At 36.3% G+C, this 19,865-nt stretch overlaps 1 protein-coding gene across 1 annotated transcript in view; it reads left to right on the forward strand.

Moving 5' to 3' along the window:
- LOC145684025 (uncharacterized) overlaps window positions 1-19,865 on the forward strand; it is a 134,522-nt gene that overhangs the window by 82,385 nt on the left and 32,272 nt on the right. Inside the window, exon 4 of the mRNA XM_081755842.1 lies at window positions 1,351-2,348. Within this exon, the coding sequence (XP_081611968.1) occupies window positions 1,351-2,348 (998 nt within the window). The remainder of the gene's footprint in view (window positions 1-1,350; window positions 2,349-19,865) is intronic.

Below are 19,865 nucleotides of genomic sequence, written 5' to 3' on the forward strand. Positions count from 1 at the left end.
TTTCTGGTTAGCGATGATTGAATATAACCAAATTAGTAAAAGGAAAAAGATCTTTCAACGGCAGCTGTAGACTCGTGTGCGGTTACTAACTGTACAACGACGGAAAATAAGTTATTTCTCTATTTAAGATTTGTAGCTTTCCACCATTCATATTTTGACGTCTGTGTCTTTACTGCAGAATTAAAAATATAACTCGCGAAGTAGTGTTCTTTTGCCTTCAAACTTCAAAATCAAAGAAGCGATTAGGAATATCGAATTCTTCAAAATTCATTTAAGATTTTTCCATATTATTTACTAAGTCTTCTATAATGCAACTATTCTTCTTCACATCATCAAATATTGTGTAGTGATAAGTCTAAAAAGACGTAACACATCCCCAGCTTTACATTTAATGCCAGATTGGAGACCTCTACAGTTGCATCAGTTACTAGTCAGTTTCTTCGCATACTTTTACAATTGTTGACCAACTGTTAATATACTATTTGAAAATATCTACGAAATTATTCCACGTACCTCTGTTAGAAAAACAAGTTGAAGTCCCCGGCTTCATTATATACTGCATTTTCAAAGTAATTGAAGGGTTGGATGCAAGAACCAGGTAGGTCCGGTTTTTTTTGCGAATTTGAGATATTCACATATTCCAGTAGGAAAAAATCAATCTACATTGTGTGCAAGAATCGTGTGGATTCGATGATTATATTCAGTGTTATAATATAAAAGGAGGTACCTACATACAGTGTTCATCGTGAAATTAGAGTAAAAAGCAGACAGATCTGGAAAAAATTCTAAAACTGGATACCTGATTCTTGCATCCAACCCTTCAATTGTACTTGAAGTATTTTGTAATACTGATTATTTGTTTCTTCATATTAAGAGATAAAAGACTGCATTTAATAAGCAGGTAAGTTTACCATACGAGCTACACAAACGTATGAAATAATATGTTTTTACCTTCCTTTTCTACAAATTTCATAACATGCATTACGCAAAAGCTGTTCAATAAGGACGATAAAATTCAAATTGGTTTATTTAAAGAAAACTTGTTTCAATCATGGCTTAAGAACTGTCCTTTAAACCAATCTGATTTAAATCACTCAAACCATGATTATTACTAATATGCGTGATAATTTCGGGCAAACTTCTTACTTTACTATATCAGAAGAAGGCAAAGATATGTTGCCGATATAATAATACAAAATAAGTGTTTGATTTGGTTAGATTTGGTTTTTATGTAAGTTATGCGTGGTTTCAGAGCTAGAATGAACAATATTTGGATGTACTGCTAGATTATTGTTAAGATGACATTTGTTTGTAATGCTTGTTTGAGAAAAAATTCTTTGTTGATTTCAGTTACTATTGGCTTTCTTCTCTGCCCTTGGCGGGGCTGCATCTTTACTTCTCCTGCTCGTCCCCGTAGGGCGCATTACCCTAACCTACCCTCAACACGTAGCATTCGATTTGACTTGCGGAAGCAACGGGTATGGCTTCGAGCTTCTGTTGGATCAGAGCATTCCTTGTGACGTCCAAGTGAAAAACAACTCTCAGGTAGATTTGGTGATTGAAACGTGTGGATTTATGTGTCAGAATAAGGAATTTGTTCAGTATTACGACACAGGATTTAGTGAGCAATCGTTTCAAGTGGAGTACAAAGTTAGAAACGGATCACTGAATGTGGATATGAAAAATGGTCAATGGAATCAAGATAGGGAACAGAAATCAAAAGAGGACTTTCAAAATACTTTCAGAAGATTCTCTTCGGATCGTTATTTCTTTCCAGCTCCGTGGATTGTCAATGTGACGTGCGAGAAAATGCCAAACTCCAGTGTGTGTTCATTTCTTGTGTCCGAAGATTTATATGTGAAAGGACAAGGTGCTATTTTGGAAGCGAAGGGTGTAGTTAAACGCAACACTTCATCTTTCTTTGTGATAGACACTCTAGTAAACAGTGGTGTTCATAGTAATATATCGTGTAGTGCAAATGAAATTGATGAACTTGTGGCAAGTGTGACAACTCGGGATGAAACTGATGTGGTTAATTTCCAACAGTGTAAACCGCGTTGTCTGGCAACATTGCCTCGCAAACAAGTGTGTTCTAACTTGAAAGAAGTTGAAGAACGGGATGTCAAGCTTACTTTTTGGCTTTACCTTAGCATTCGAGTGTTGATTGGTGTAATTAGTGGAACTGCATTTGCCATGTTCGAAGGAGCTGTGATAGCTATTTTGAGGGAACATAGTGGAGATTATGGTTTGCAGAGAATATACGCGACTATTGGTGGGATGATAAGCTCTCCGCTATCTGGATTGCTGATCGACTATGCCAGTCAAGGGTTGAATAGAACAGATTTCAGGTAAGTGATTTATGATTTATATTTATAAATATAGAATTAATCTACCGAAGAAGCATGTTTAGTTGAGGATAAGAAAATCAGTATTGTTAAGCGTACACTTTTCAAAATTCATTGATCATTTGTGAAGAAATGTATCTAGAAAAAAAATTAGAGTGTTCCTGCATTTCTCGTTCTCGACTAGACGTACTCTAATAAACAATTTTACTTAAGAGGCCTCATCCCGGCGAAATTAAAATACCGCTAATTTTACAGTAATTAAGTGATATCTCCCAATAGATAAAAGATAATTGAAATGTGGAACAAGAGCGCCCTAGACAAATATTATTTTGCGTGAGATACCATTATCACAAGTCACCTAGTGGCTTTCTGTTTCCAGCCGTTTAGAAACGCGAAAATAAATGCCAATTTTCATAATGGCTCGAAATCGAAAGCAGATAAGTGAGTCGTGATAACAGTATCTCATGTAAAATGATATTGTCTAGGGCGCTCTTGTTCCACATTTCGATTATCTTTTATCTATTGGGAGATATCACTTAATTACTGTAAAATTAGCGGTATATTAATTTCGCCGGGATGAAGCCTCTTAAGATTTTCTCATAGAATTTATGAATAAACTGAGAGACTTCTGCCTAAGTTTCTCTTCTTAACTAAATATTGAAGACTAGGGTATATCGTTTAATTTCTTCCCTTGAATCGTTAGCTATTTGCGGCTTGACGCACAGTTTATTAACTTCCGTGTTCACTTATCGCATAGTTTGTCACGTTCCGTGCACATGAGACCAGTAATTCTATCATTGCTTTGAGAGGTTACTTGCATCGCGTTTCATCACCTTCCCTATGTAACACTGTTGTATTTATGACTTTCTACAACAGTGATACCTCTTGTTGCGTCGGATCTCTAGTTCGATCCCGAGCCAAGTAAGTTTGTGGTTGATATGCGTGCCCGTAGATTTGATCTAGATACTGCAGTTTCCTCCTCCTTTCTCATTCCACCAATTCTTCCATTAACATTCAATTGCTTTAACTGTCTCCCTTAGCCTAAAGAGCATATGCATGGACCTTAAACTCAGATTTCAATTCATTTCATTTCTTCAACGGTGATTCCAAACTATTTCAGAATTGTGGACTCCTTTTTTTATTATTTTTAAGCAAGATACTGACCTCATACCTTCAAATCTTCGTATCTGCGTAGAAGTAGCAAATGAGCGAAGGTAGCAATATTGACAACAACAAAATTATCAATCTTTATTTGTATTGTAAGTACACGACATATAATATATACGAGAATCTAGATGTCATGGAAAAAATAATGCATAGTTCTATTTCTTTGTAACAATTCCTTTTACTTCTGATTCAATGTATTCTACTTTTCGCCTTAAATCAAAATCAATATCGATGTGATTTCTACATGTACTTTACAGGACACAAAATATTGAAAATGTTCGTTCTTTTTACAATCAGAAAATATCTTCACCAAAACCGATCAAGTGTAGAATGACGATATGTTACTTTTGCTCATTGTTTAGCTAGTAGGAATTCATGAACATCATCTATCTTTTTAAGATATTGCGAGACTTACGACTCATCCCTGTATTAATAATTATGGGTTTCGTTTCACAGTGTGATACTTCCAAACTATTCGAATTAATACTTAAAATCGAAGTAGTACCTCTTTTACTTCTGTTGCAATAGAAGACTGAGATCAGAACGTATACCTCGGACGCTGAATCGTATCACAAAGCCATTACTCGCTATTTCATACTGTTTTCACATTACTAAGATTTATATGGAAACCGGAAGTGCAAACTCATTCTATTATTTCTGGTTGCAATAGAAGATTAAATCACAGACGAAACAGCTACTCCTGCGGTACTGAATCCAAATATGTAAAAATAAAAAAAAAATCCGTATCAATTTCCGGTTTATCTATTACGCGATCAATGTTGAAACCGGAAATTATTCATTTTCAACACTATTAGTTTGAATAGATACATGAAAGTCAAGATAAAACTCCTTCTTGAAACGCTGATACTGTGTTAAAAAAAAAAAAAAAAAAAAACTTTTCGATATTCCTTACTGTCTTTACTTTAAGAAATAAAATATCGAAACCGAAAGTACTAGTAAATTTAAACCTCTTCCGGTTTGGTAGTGTTGTGGTTAGTGATGGCATGTTGTCTTGGAACACTGAATAGATTGCTTGTCGTTGTCTATTACAATGTTTGGTCTATGGCGATCAGCGTTGAAGCCGAAAATGGCTGTTTTCCACCACTTCAGACTAAAATAGAAGGTTAACGGAACGCTGAATGGAACGTATTCTTGGAACGCTGAATCTACGAGCTGTTTAAAACTGCTTCTCGATATCCCTTACCGTTCTTGCTCTGATACCCGTCTACAGATTGGTGGACGGCCATAACCATTCTATAAGACTCGCGACTTTTATGCACAGTATAGTTTGGAAGCCTAATAAAAACTAAAAGTTAATAACCGGGGGAAGGGTTTTAAAAACAATGCTTTCATAAAATAAAGGAAAAGGTATATATATATATATATATATATATATATATATATATATATATATATATATATATATATATATATATATGGTGCCTTCCATTTCAACTCAGGCAAAAAAATATAAAATTGTACCATCACCATCTCAGATATTGTTGAAACTTTTTTTATAGCAACTAGACATGTTTTTAAGAGACCCATATTTTTTTGTTTTGTCGAAAAAAATTTTCCCGCCAAGTAATGGACCATCAAAGACGGGGAGTACAATTTATGAATTGTAGAAGACATGGAAAATGGTCAATTTCGGAGCCTCACCATTCGGCTATGGAGACAGGTAGAGTTATAATTCTTGTTGTGGTATGTACATAGAGATATAAATAAACTATATTTTATTATAGTTTGGTTTGCGCATGCGTATCTTTTTGTACATAAATTAACAAATGAACGTCAATTTATCTGAAAAGTCGAAGTTTGCGAATTTTTTTCGAGCACTTCCAGTTCGAATTTTAAAATTCTGTTTTCACGGTTGGTAAGACCTAGTTACCCGCTTTCCGAAAAAAAATTTGTATCGCTTCTGTGGTCAACCGTTTTGTCGCAAAAAATTCGAGAAATTGTAAAATTTTCAAAATTCGCCATTTTTGGGCGCCATTTTCTCGAAAACACCATTTTTTAAAATTCTGAAATTTTGTCAGATGGTTCAACTTTACCTGAATAATAAACACACCAAATATCATTCTCGACCAATGCTTCATGGATTAACTGCAGCCTTTTAAAGTTAGCAAAGTTTCGCTAATTTTGATGTCACAGTTAGCAACACTGGGAACAATGAAAGTGCAATGATTTGATGATGTTTGTGGTTCACATTCATTAAATAAAGAATAAAAGGTTTTCTTGGCTGTTTTTTTTTATTATTTTAATTAAAAAGGCTCTCTGACAGTAAAATGAGCCTCCCTCTACTCCTCCGTTTTCTTAAACTGAAGTAATCTGAGGTGGAAATTACGATTACGAAACACACAAATTTCAAGTTCACTTACTTAAAATGGTCTTCGGAAACAAAATTTCACTGATTTTTTTGTTTTTGTTTTTGTTTTTTACATGGACCAATCATTTGCTTGGTTGTTGTCTTCTTTGCTAATAGCATGTAACGTGCAGATGCTCCAATAGATGTTGGTTCACTCATAACTCATCCAGGAGTGGATCTAGGGGAACGATTGCCACCCCCCCAGAAGAAGAAACTTTCTTATTTATATATAAATAAAACCCATCCCAGAGTTTGGAGCTCTTAATAGTAGCTCTAAGTAGCAGTATTACAATCCCCCCTCAGAAGTCCGTCCTGGATCCGCCCCTGCGTAGCACATTGTCGATAGTCACAAAACACTTATTTTCACTTCTCTTATGCTCTTCTGGAAACCTGTACCCTGCTGAAGGTTCATGTGGAAGCATAAACAGCACTTAAACTTCACGTAATTCATGATTTATTCATAATATTTCTGCTACGCACCACTGGTTATCATACGTATATGTATATAACAAAAGTTCCTTTTTGCAGATTTCTTAAATCTACACTTTGAATTGCAAAAGTTCGATTTTGGGGGAAGTATGAAGTTAGTTCATGGTGACCCGTTACTACCATAAAAACTTCGCAATTTTCCGAAAGCCAAAGATAACTTCGTTGAATACCAGTTACTGGTCGCATACTTTCCCTTTTTTCTTGCGGAAGTCGTCGAATTCAGTTCCAGGTAACAAAACGAGAGTAATACCCGGAGTTTGTACTTGCACTATACTCACGAATTCTCCTGCGGTTTTGGTGGGGACGCGGTGGCTCAGTGGTAGAGCGTTCACTTCCGGTGCTTGGGGTCCATGGTTCAATCCCAGCTCGTGCCGTTCTGCATTGCACCATTTCATTCATTTCTCATAATCACCGTCTCCTTTAGCCTAACCGTGGAACGTAAAACTTAAAGATTTCATTTCATTTTTTTCTTCTGCGGTTTTAATACTGTGTATCTGTTTTGCATGGCCGGTTTCACTGCAAAAACACTGCTTTATCGGACCTGTCTGCATCTCGAACATCTGAAAGCGATTTTTAAAGTGGGATGCAGCACCATCAGAAATCACTGACACGGTTTGGGAAATTGTAGACACCTATTTTCACGTATTCAAACCTTTTTCTATAAAATATATTTTCGCTTTTCTTCGAGTATGTTTAGAATCTTGTCTATGACTATAAGTACATGAGCCGAATCGTGTGTTTTACCGTCGTTTAGTACAACAAAACTGTCAATTGTTTCAATATTTCGGTGATAACTGAATTTCACTTTGCAGAATAACAGTCCAGTTTTCAACGAAGTCCACATGAAGTAAAATAGAATTTGTATCTTGAAATTTTATACGGTGGTTTTCGGTAGCAATTGATTCTCTTTGGATTTTCTTGATGTAGTCATTAATTACAATTCTTACAGTTAAACCGGCAATGTACGATACGAAAACAGAAAGTGGCACAGTTTTTTTTTTTAAACGAGATCATTATTCTCCCATATGGCATACGTAACCACTTTCATTTTCATCAGGATCAATACTTAAAGACACCACACTTATTTCTTCCACTCCAGGACATTCACCACAATCTTGAAGAAAGCTGTCATTTTCTACGGATCATACTACTAAAGGAAATAGGTCACTCATGACAGCTTCAATACAGGTTGCACCTTTGATTTGTAGCAACGCAGTAGCAGCTAACTTAAAATTTGCACAATACACACACACACACACTTCCCTCTCAGGTTGCGGACTGACACACTTTAGTCGAATACTATAAAATTCCGAGTGACCTATTTTTATGCTGGGATTGTTCTGTTTAAAAATTCAGTAAATTTCTTTGGAACGCGTAAGAAAACGTTTCGATTTTTTTTAAACTTTTTGTCATTTTTCGATCACTGTAATGACATCGCACTTAATTGAGACTTTGTCTGGAGCATTCCAAATCATACTGAGGTAATAGTTTAGGCCTTTTATAGATCATCAGAATTCATTGGATGGCCATTTCAAGTAAACTTAAAATTTGTGTGTTTCGTAATCGTAATTTCCACCTCAGATTACTTCAGTTTAAGAAACCGGAAGAGTAGGGGGGGCTCATTTTACTATTTCAGAGAGCTCCTTTGTTCAAAATAATAAAAAACCAGCCAAGAAAACCTTTTATTCTTCATTTAATGAATATGAACCACAAACATCATCAAATCATTGCACTTTTATTGTTCCCAGTGTTGCTAACTGTGACATCAAAATTAGCGAAACTTCGCTAACTTTAAAAGGCTGCAGTTAATCCATGAAGCATTGGTCGAGAATGATATTTGGTGTGTTTATTATTCAGGTAAAGTTGAACCATCTGACAAAATTTCAGAATTTTAAAAAATGGTGTTTTCGAGAAAATGGCGCCCAAAAATGGCGATTTTTGAAAATTTTTCAATTTCTCGAATTTTTTGCGACAAAACGGTTGACCACAGAAGCGATACAAATTTTTTTTCGGAAAGCGGGTAACTAGGTCTTACCAACCGTGAAAACAGAATTTTAAAATTCGAACTGGAAGTGCTCGAAAAAAATTCGCAAACTTCGACTTTTCAGATAAATTGACGTTCATTTGTTAATTTATGTACAAAAAGATACGCATGCGCAAACCAAACTATAATAAAATATAGTTTATTTATATCCCTATGTACATACCACAACAAGAATTATAACTCTACCTGTCTCCATAGCCGAATGGTGAGGCTCCGAAATTGACCATTTTCCATGTCTTCTACAATTCATAAATTGTACTCCCCGTCTTTGATGGCCCATTACTTGGCGGGAAAATTTTTTTCGACAAAACAAAAAAATATGGGTCTCTTAAAAACATGTCTAGTTGCTATAAAAAAAAGTTTCAACAATATCTGAGATGGTGATGGTACATGCTCTGCCTGAATTGAAATGGAAGGCAATATATATATATATATATATACGGTGTATAAAATAGGAGATAGGAGTAAGACTAAATTCACTGGGCGCTCTTCCAAGGTTGAGGGTTATTAAATGTTAGTTAAGAGGCCTAATCACTCCGAAATTAAAATACCGCTAATTTTGCGATAATTATGCGATATTTTCAAATAGATAAAACATAATCGAAATGTGGAACAAGAGCGCCCTTAACAATGTTATTTTGCATAAGATACCATTATCACGAGACACGTAGTAGCTTTCCGTTTGCAGCCATTTAGAAACGCGAAAATAAATGCCGATTTTCTAAATGGTTGGAAATCGAAAGCAGATTCTGGAAATCGAAAGCAGCAAACTCCAACTTGTGGATATTTGGAGAACAAGTAGAAAGCGGTAACTCATTTTTTCACCAATCACTTGAGCTATTTTGGGGGTGTGGGAGAACAGGTGACTACTACAAATTGCCGAATTTGGAGCTAATTTCTTATTGTAGGAAATTCCCCAAGTGCATTTGAATATTCGGATGGGACATTTTGTCATGTACCTAGGTACTTTTAATTTGTTCACCGCTTTTTGAAAGTACACGATTTCTTCTATGTAAATTTACAGATAGGCCTATCTAAAATTCTGCTGGATGACTCTATATCAATCTCAATCTTGCAGAAGTAGGCTTACTCCTGTCATGTCACACTCAGTTAAATATACAGAAACGAGTGATTCTGTATATTGAAAGATTGGATTAAATTGGATTGGATGAAATTGGAGTTTCGGGTTCGTTATAGTAGTGAGGTTGTAGGAGACGTGGACCTACAATTAATCACAAGATCCGAACCACATGAGCTACCGCCAGGAATCGAACTCGGGTCTCCAGAGTTGCAGGTCTATACGCTAAGCATATATCCACGAGGTAGCTCTAAAATTGGAAGAGGATGAACAGTTTCGATAATATTTTGATTTTCCATTTTGTATTCATAAAATGGCAAAAAATTTAAGGAAAACGGTTCTAGCATTCAAAATAAGTTTTAAAATAGTTTGCGCTTGCATTGACTTTTTTTTTTTTTTAAATAATTTCACTTTGCTTGAAATGCATACACTCAGCGGCGAAAGGAGATTTAAATTTTTCGCAAAGAATAACGACTGCGCCGTTTGTTGTGCATTTTTAAGCATATTTAGTAGGCTTACTTGTGTTGTGCTGGATTTTTATACAGGTAATTTCATTTTGATTTGAATGCATATCTTAAAAGACAATAGGAAGTTCAATATTTTCTGTCAATATAATGTACCTTTCAAATATTTTCTGTAAATATATTCTTCCCGTGCGAATATTTCACCAAGATGCGTATAAACATCAGAATAAAATTTTATCCTATCGTGCTTCACTGCTGCTAATACTTCGTAGTTCAATAAACGATAATAATGATTTAAAGAGAACATCATAATTTCATAATGCAATCTATATGAATGCCTAAAATGAATTTTATGTTATCATTTATCAAAAAATATATTCACCTGGCTAGAGAGGGAGAGTTTGCATATTGATACTGGATTTTGGTAGCATGGTTTATCTGCGAGATTTTGTTTTCCTCAACCTCCGTTAAGCTACCAGGTTGAAACCTTATCACGTGAGATGGTGAAATGCGGATAGGCCAAATTTGTTCATCGGGGATGGTACAGTATATCCCTCATACCAAAAGACAGGCTCTTGTGTTCAATAATTGTGGAGTAGCGAACCTGGAAACATATTGAATACAATCGAAGCACCTGCCAAGTGTGACCTACATGAATAATTCGATTTATCCTGGCGAAAGACCATAATATAGCCATCGTGAACTTTTTAAGTTCTTGCTATGTCCACAAGTGCTACAGAAGGTTTAAAGAAAGCGTTCCGACGTACATGACAAGAGTAGAGGGTCCGCTGTGGCTCAATGGTAGAGCGTGTTCACTTCTTGTGCATGGGGTCCCTGGTCCAATTCCAGCTTACGCCAAGTGGAACTTTCTGTTGAACAAACACCATATGCGTGGGTTTTCTCCTGAATCCTCCCACTTTCTTCATTACACTAAGATTACACGGGGTAAACTAGGACGTAAAACTAAAAGATTTCATTTCATTAAGGCGAGAATAGCAAAAGGCGGAAGTCTCTAGTAGAAGGCGACCTTGATGAATGCATGAATCATGTGGTTCGTGAAGAAGGTAGAATATAGTTTCTGACTTGTCTGATCTTGGAATTTCAGTAGAACTCATCCTAGAGAAATCGAATTTAATTACGTACTTCGCACTTGGCAGGCAAATCGATATGTTTTCACGCTCGTTGCTCCGCAATGGTTGACAGAGTCTGTCTTTTGATATAGGGCATGTGCGTCCTCCAATAAACACATTTGATTGTCAGCATTTCGCCATCTCAAGTGATTCTTCTCTAGTATACCTTAAAGAAGTTTATATATATAAACTCACTTGTATCAGGGCCGTAACTTCTCGGGGACAGGGAAATCAACTGGCCTCCCAGGGTGATGATGTATGAAGGGGTGATATGTTTATGTACTTTATTTACAAATCACACATATCACATCCAAAGCTAATGAACTGTATGATTAAACCCATTTTACTGATTCACCCAGATATCATGAAGGAACGAGAAATAAGACTTGACGAATATTTTAGATGTTACTTGCTTCAATTCTTATTTAAAGGTACATGTGTTAATATGATAAATATAACATGCTTTGTTCATATGTTAATATACTGATATAATACTTAAATATTAGTACAATGAATTACTTATCTTAACATCTTTCTGCAGTAATCGTTGCTTGCTGCTAGCTAAACCACATGTTGCTTGCTAACCATCATACTTTGTCTTCGATCACACATAAACTGAGTAGCACTCTAAAACACTGTTAAGAACATGTAAATCTTGTCTATGAATGAACATGTGCTTCTCTAAAAACTATGAAAAATATGCTTTTCTAAAACTATGAATGAATATGCTTGCCTAGTTGTACTTCGCAGCACATTTTCGAATGCACAGACACAACTTGAATAGCACACTGAAGGCACTGTTGCCAGCCAATGCAAACACAACTCACTAAAGCTCACCAGAAAAATCACTAAAAGAATCACAAAGAATTCACTAAAACCACTAAACTATATACAAAAAATGAAACTAATATGAATAAAAATAATGCACATATGCAAGCTTATCCATCCTCCCCCTCCTTGATTGGACACAATCAATTAATATTCTAGGGGTAAAGGAATTAGCTTAGCAACACTACGCCGAAAAATGCCACTTTTACACTTCACAGTTGCCACTCGCACTAAATTATCACTGCCCGGATGAACTTCTTCAATCACACCTAACTTCCACACTTGAGGAGGAACATTGTCTTCTTTTAACAATACGACCATGCCCGGTTGTAAATTAGGTTGAGCTGACTTCCATTTTCTTCTTTGTTGTAACTGGTTGAGGTAATCTCTTGACCAACGTTTCCAAATATGCTGCTTCATTTGTTGAATCCGTTGCCATCTTCCTAGTCTGTTGATAGGCACGTCTAGTAGATCTGGTTCCGGAAGGCTGAGAAGTGTAGCTCCCATTAAAAAATGTCCTGGACTGAGATACATTGGATCTGTAGGATCGTTGGAAATGGCTGTCAATGGTCTTGAATTTAGAATGGCTTCAATTTGAATAAGTAACGTGTTCAACTCTTCGTATGTCAGACTTGCAGTTCCTGCTACACGCCGTAGGTGGTACTTCATGGATTTTATTGAACTTTCCCATGATCCCATGTGAGGAGATCTGGCAGGAATGAATTTCCATTCTAAACCTTCTTGAGCTGAGTATTCCAGGATGTCCTTTCGGTTAGTCTTAGATTCAAAAAATTGTTGCAATTCTCGATTGGCGCCAACAAAGTTTGAACCATTGTCGCTACAGATAGATAAGCATTTTCCTCGCCTAGCAATAAATCTCTTCAATGCTGCGATGAAGGCTTGAGAACTTAAGTCTGAAACTATTTCTATATGAACTGCTCTAGTGGCTAAACAGATGAACAACGCTGCATAGACTTTCATTTGAATTTTGCTGCGAATTGTGGGCTTGACATAAAAGAATCCTGCGTAGTCCACTCCCACGTGTACAAATGGTCTTGCTTCATTTACTCTTTCCTTGGGTAAGTGTCCCATTAACTGTGATGAACTTGTTGATCTCCACTTGAAACAAACCAAACAATTGTGTACTATTGCCTTGACCATCTTTTTAGCTCTTGGAATCCAATATCTGGTACGCAAAGATGCAATAAGAAGCTGTGGTCCTGCATGAAGCAACCTTTTATGTTCTTCTTTGACTATCAGGTGGGTGAAATGATGTTCTGCAGGTAGGATGAATTGATGCTTGTTGTCGTACTCCAAGTTTGAATGTTCCAATCTTCCTCCTACTCTTAGCATTCCTTCCGTGTCCAGAAATGGAAAAAGATCCTTGATTGGGCTCTTTGTTGAAACTTCCATTTGTTGCTGCAAGTTCAATATTTCTTCATGATAGGTAGTATGTTGTACTATCTTGATACATCTGTGTAACGCTAAACGAAGTTCCGAAGCGTCAAGACTATCGGTTTTTCTTTCTAATTTCTTGGAAAGACAATTATGTTTGAATCGCAAACAATATGCTACTACTCTCAACATTTTGTTTAACGATGAATACCTTTTCATAAAGCTTGTTTCATGAACTGCCACCAAACTTATCATGACTTTCTTCTCTTCTGGAATATTAGCCGGCTCATTTTGTTCTTGACATGGCCATTCTGCTGTGTGAAGAAACTCTGGACCATGCCACCATTCTCGAGACTGAATAAGAGTATTGGGATCCGCTCCTCGACTAACTATGTCTGCCGCATTTTCTTTACTAGGCACGTGGTGCCATTGATTGATTGATGTGATTCTCTGAATTTGAGCCACCCTGTTGGATACAAATGTCTTCCAACGATTGGGAGGTGATTTGATCCATGACAAAACTATCGTCGAGTCTGTCCACAGGTGTATACCACTGACCTCTATATTCAATATGGATAGCGTTTTGTCTATTAGCTTCGAAAGTAACAGTGCTCCACATAATTCCAATCTAGGCAAAGTTTGCTTCTTCAGTGGTGCAACCTTCGACTTTGAACAAAGTAAATTGACTTCAATGTTTCCTTGTTCGTCTGTAGCCCTGATGTACACTACTGCTCCAAAATTTTCTTCACTTGCATCGCAAAAACCATGTAATTGTATTTCCTTAACGTTCTCCGAAGACATTACGTTTCTTGTAATTTGTATCTTCGCCATCGCAGGTAACCAAGACATTAATTGATTCCACTCAACTTGTAGGACTGTGTCTAATGGGTCATTCCAATCCATCCCTGTCTTCCACAACTTCTGTAAGAAATTCTTGTATTTGATGACAATTGGAGCGATTAGACCTAATGGATCGAAGATAGATGACACTATACTGACGACTTGTCTTTTTGTCATTGCAACATTACTTTCTGGTGCAGTTCCGTGTTTACAAATTTTGTTCGAAATTATAAGTTTGTCTGTTAATGGAATCCATGCTATTCCTAAAGTCTTAACACCGTCTTGCTGACCAAGTATGATTGGCTGTTGTTTTTCCCTGAAGTCTTCAGGAACTCCTTGAAGTACTTCTTCTTTGTTAGAGCTCCATTTACAAAGCTTGAAACCTGCTCTGCTTAAAATATTAATAAGATCCTTCTGTAGTTCTAAGGCCTTTGACACGTTTGGTACTGATTTTAACACATCATCAATGTAGAAATTGTGTTTTATTACTTCTGCTGCTTCTGGAAATTCCTTGGACTTTTCCTCCGCTATTTGCTTCAGACATCTTGTTGCCAAGAAGGATGCTGACGATGTCCCGTACGTCACTGTTTGTAACTCATACGACTGGATCGGTTCTTCTACTGAATTTCTCCAAAGGATGCGTTGTAAACACTTGTCCTCATCATGAATTAATATTTGGCGGTACATTTTCTCTAAGTCTGCTGTAAATGCAACAGGATACAACCGAAACCTTAAAATAATGGAGTACAAGTCATCTTGAACAATTGGCCCAACTTGAAGAATGTCATTCAATGATTTGCCATTAGACGTTTTTGCACTTGCATCAAAAACTACTCTTAATTTAGTTGTTGTACTGTCCATCTTGAATACAGGATGATGTGGAAGATAACAACTGCTGCTGCTGTTCACGTCTTCTTCTGTAACTTTTCGCATGTGACCCAAACTTAAATACTCATCCATGAAGGCGGCATATTGTTTATGAAACTCAGGATTTTGTAGCAATCTTCTTTCAAGCTGCTTAAATCTTTGTAGTGCCATGTTGTAAGACTCTCCTAAAGCTGCATTCTCTTCCTTCTTTGGTAATTTGACAATAAATCTTCCATCTCCATTTCTGGTTGTATTTTGTAAAAAATGCTTCTCACAATTTTCTTCTTCCGGCGTGTAAATCTTAGTCTGAAGATCTTCGAGTTCCCAGAATTTTCTCAATTGTGTATCCAAGTCTGTCTCCATCTGAGCAAAACATGAAATTACCGACTGGTTGGCTTCTTCGGGTATTGAAGGCATATTTCCGACGACAACGTATCCTAGCTTCGTTTCCTGCAAAACTGGATAATTTCCTTTTCTAGTCTTCTGGCCTGGCTCGAGGAGACTGTAGAATAACCCCGCACCTATAAGCATGTCTACTGACGACGAGCGATGAAAATTTGGATCGGCTAAGCAAATATCCTTTGGCAAGTTCCAATTACTGTAATCAATATCCTTAGAAGGTATGCAACCTGTAATGTTTGGCAATACTAAACAATCGACCACTGCATTAAAATCACATGTTCTTGAATAAATATGAACTTTAACACTGTACTGAGCTTCGGAGGTTACAGAATTGATACCTCTAATGGGAACACGATTTTTCGTTTTCTTGAGACCTAATCTATGAACTAAAGCTTCGCTTACAAAATTCGATTGAGACGCTGCATCTAATAACACTCTGCATTGTTGAAAACGACCTTTAGTGTCTGTTACGTTAACTAACGCTGTTGCTAATAAGACTTGCTGACCATAATTAATCTTAAATGAGCAATAAGAGTCCTGTGGTTGAACTTGAACCTGATTCTGTTCCTTAACTTTAGGTATATTAGTATTATTGTTATTTGTTTTGCTTGAACTGTCTTTGTTAGTAGCCTCCTGAGTAGTATCTTCATGCAACAGTGTATTATGCTTAAAATTACATTTCTTACACGTACTTGATTTGCATGCCTTTACTTTATGTTTATTACCTAAGCAATTAAAACATAATTTATTTTGCTTCACGAGCTCCTTTCTTTGATTAATGTTAGCACTCAGAAATTCTGGGCAGCGAAAAACCGCATGCGTTTCTTTGCTACGGCAAATATTACATGCATTTGGAAGCACAGTAACAAACGCATTCACTTGACTGTTATTCTTTCTTTTTGCTTTGGAATCTACACTTTTGTTGTCATAAGTACTTTCAGATTGAGTAGGACGAATGTTTTCTAACATTTGACAACGACCTTCTAAAAATGAAAATAATTCCGATAACGATGGAAAGGAGTCACTACTTTGCTCAGCTTCCCATTCCCTTTTGCTTGTCGAATCAAGTTTTTCTACTAAATGTTGTGTTAGGAGTACGTCATGCAAAGGTTTGTCCAAATTCAATGCTTCAAGGGCTTGAAAATTACTACGTGCAGTATTTACAAATTGTCTAATGTCTTTAGCGTTTTCTTTCGTTACTGGCTTGATATTGAGCAACCCTCGTACATATGTCGAAGCTATCAACCGTTTGTTTTCGTAGCGTTCAACAAGAAGCTTCCATGCAATTTCGTAATTTACTTCTACCGTTGGCAGATTTGCTATTAATGTAAACGCTTCTCCCTTGAGTGATGTGCGCAAATATTGAAACTTACAAACTGTACTTAATGATTCGTTGTTGTGAATAAGGGAAATGAAAATGTCCTTAAAGGGCGACCACTCCTCGTATTTACCACAAAATGTGGGCAAGGAAATTTTAGGCAATTGTACTGAACTACTACTAGAATTTCCAGCTTTGTTATTTGCTGTCCCTGAATCCGTTTTTTGCTCAAAACTATCAATAAATTCTTGTAACTTAACCTTTGAATCATAATACAGTTCCTCGAATGTAATTCTGTGCGTTTCTTGTTCACCCGTCTCATCTAAGAGCTCTATTTCTGACTGTATCTCATCAAACTTAATAAAAACCCCTTCAAGTGCAACTAGCCTTGTTCTTGCTTCTTGTATGCTAGGTTTATTTTCATTCTGTAGTTTTTGAAGAAATGTCTGTATTCTTGTTGCCTGACCTTTGACCGAAGCACGTTTCTTAATTAATTGACCCAACTGCACTTCTGCCATTGTATCAGTCCTTCTTTTTTAACTACACAAAGCGCTGACAATATATTTTTCCTTTTTTACTTCTGAGTGACCTACAAACGTGTAACCTTGAATTCAGCTGGGTTGAATGCACACACACCACTATACTGATATGAACAGCTTTGTCCTGCTTATGACAGCAGCACCCACACAAACACACAGGAGAACAAAGAATGCAGTCACGTTTCACGTTCTGATATCCGGTGGACGGAGGACCAAAAAAATGATGATGTATGAAGGGGTGATATGTTTATGTACTTTATTTACAAATCACACATATCACATCCAAAGCTAATGAACTGTATGATTAAACCCATTTTACTGATTCACCCAGATATCATGAAGGAACGAGAAATAAGACTTGACGAATATTTTAGATGTTACTTGCTTCAATTCTTATTTAAAGGTACATGTGTTAATATGATAAATATAACATGCTTTGTTCATATGTTAATATACTGATATAATACTTAAATATTAGTACAATGAATTACTTATCTTAACATCTTTCTGCAGTAATCGTTGCTTGCTGCTAGCTAAACCACATGTTGCTTGCTAACCATCATACTTTGTCTTCGATCACACATAAACTGAGTAGCACTCTAAAACACTGTTAAGAACATGTAAATCTTGTCTATGAATGAACATGTGCTTCTCTAAAAACTATGAAAAATATGCTTTTCTAAAACTATGAATGAATATGCTTGCCTAGTTGTACTTCGCAGCACATTTTCGAATGCACAGACACAACTTGAATAGCACACTGAAGGCACTGTTGCCAGCCAATGCAAACACAACTCACTAAAGCTCACCAGAAAAATCACTAAAAGAATCACAAAGAATTCACTAAAACCACTAAACTATATACAAAAAATGAAACTAATATGAATAAAAATAATGCACATATGCAAGCTTATCCACAGGGAAGCTCCCCGCCGTTCGATGGGCCCACTTTAAGACAAAATTTTCTTACTCCATATACGATACGAACATGAAATTGTAAATGAAGCATCAAACAGGTTTACTACATTACATAAACAATACAGCACACAAAAGGTACAGTGGGCCATTTAAGTAAAAAATGTCTACCATTAGGGACCCTAGAAATAATATTTATTCGTATGGCTTTGAGATTTGTCAATATTGTCCCCTTAATTGATTTGCCATGTATGGAACGGGCCCAAAGGAGTAACTAACGGCCCCGCAGACCTTGCCATGCGGGAGGGCCCATAGAGCGTAAGAGAAATATGTAAAGAGAGTATCCAAAAATTAGAAAAAATAACTTTTCTAGGGGGCCCAAATACGCGTATTAATGCTTACCCTCCAGAAAAAATCTAAGTTACGGCGCTGATAGAAGCATCACAGTTTAGTTATTTTTGAGTGATACATAGCTATTCCAAAAGTTCATTAGGACAACTGCTAAATTTGCATTCAAACATGTGAACGTTCAAGAAGTTCTAACAATAAGATGGCACAAGTGAGTCTAAGTACACATCTTGAGAAAAGCCTGTTGTACGTTACATACGGAGCCATCTACCGATGACGGTAATAAAACACGTGGAACTTTCTCTCTGGCCAAATAGCTATTAAGGTTTTACGAAAAGGCAGCAGATGGCAGAGTTGCACTAGAATCCAGAGAAAACTGCTCATTCTTACCAGTTGTATGGACTAATCTGATCTGAAATCCTTGAGAAAAATTACAACAGAACAATTGAAATGAAATGAAATCTTTGAGTTTTACGTCCCACGATTATGCCAGCTAGGCTAAAGGAGACGGTGATGATAAGAAATGAATGAAATGATGGAATGAAGAAAGTGGGAGGGAATAGGAGAACCCCGGGAAAACCCACGCACACGGTGTTTGCCCACCTCAAAGTTCACTAGGCGGAGTCTGGGATTGAACCTGGGACCCCAAGTACCAGAGGTGAACGCTCTACCACTGAGCCACCTCAGCCCTTCTACAACAGAACTATTGAAAGTCTTATTATTCAATAATTCAATATCATCAATAGGCTTTACTGGAAAATCTGAAAGAATCATAATCATCAGGAATATTAAAGGAAAATTACAGTTAGTATACTTTCATAAAAATGAATGAATCCATTTTTTTCTCCTAAGCGATTTCAACCTTAAATAATAGCAGTGAGTGTGCCATTACAAAGAAAACACACTCCTCACTATGTTTCACATAATTCTGCGAATTTCCACAAAGTGTTTGCCTCTTCAAATGTGTGAGCTAACTAGATTATTTATTTATTTATTTATTTATTTATTATTATTATTATTATTATTATTATTATTATTATTATTATTATTATTATTATTATTATTATTATTATTATTATTATACTTCGAAAACTACACTGTGTATAAATGTTGAAAGTCTTTTAGAACGACTATATCCGTCAATCTGTCTGTCTGTTAACAGGAAAGACATATCGAGAAACGTTTTGAATCAGCGTCCCAAGGAATTGATACAGCGTCCCAAGCATAGGTTCTATCTCCTTCGTTAACCCTCTATTCAAACCAGGAGACTCTTAGAATAGAAAATCTTACAGAAAGCGACATTTTTTTTTTCAATCGACTCAGTATTT

This window comes from Thermobia domestica, chromosome 4, assembly GCF_964235325.1.
Source record: "Thermobia domestica chromosome 4, izTheDome1.hap1.1, whole genome shotgun sequence".
NCBI lineage: Eukaryota > Metazoa > Arthropoda > Insecta > Zygentoma > Lepismatidae > Thermobia > Thermobia domestica.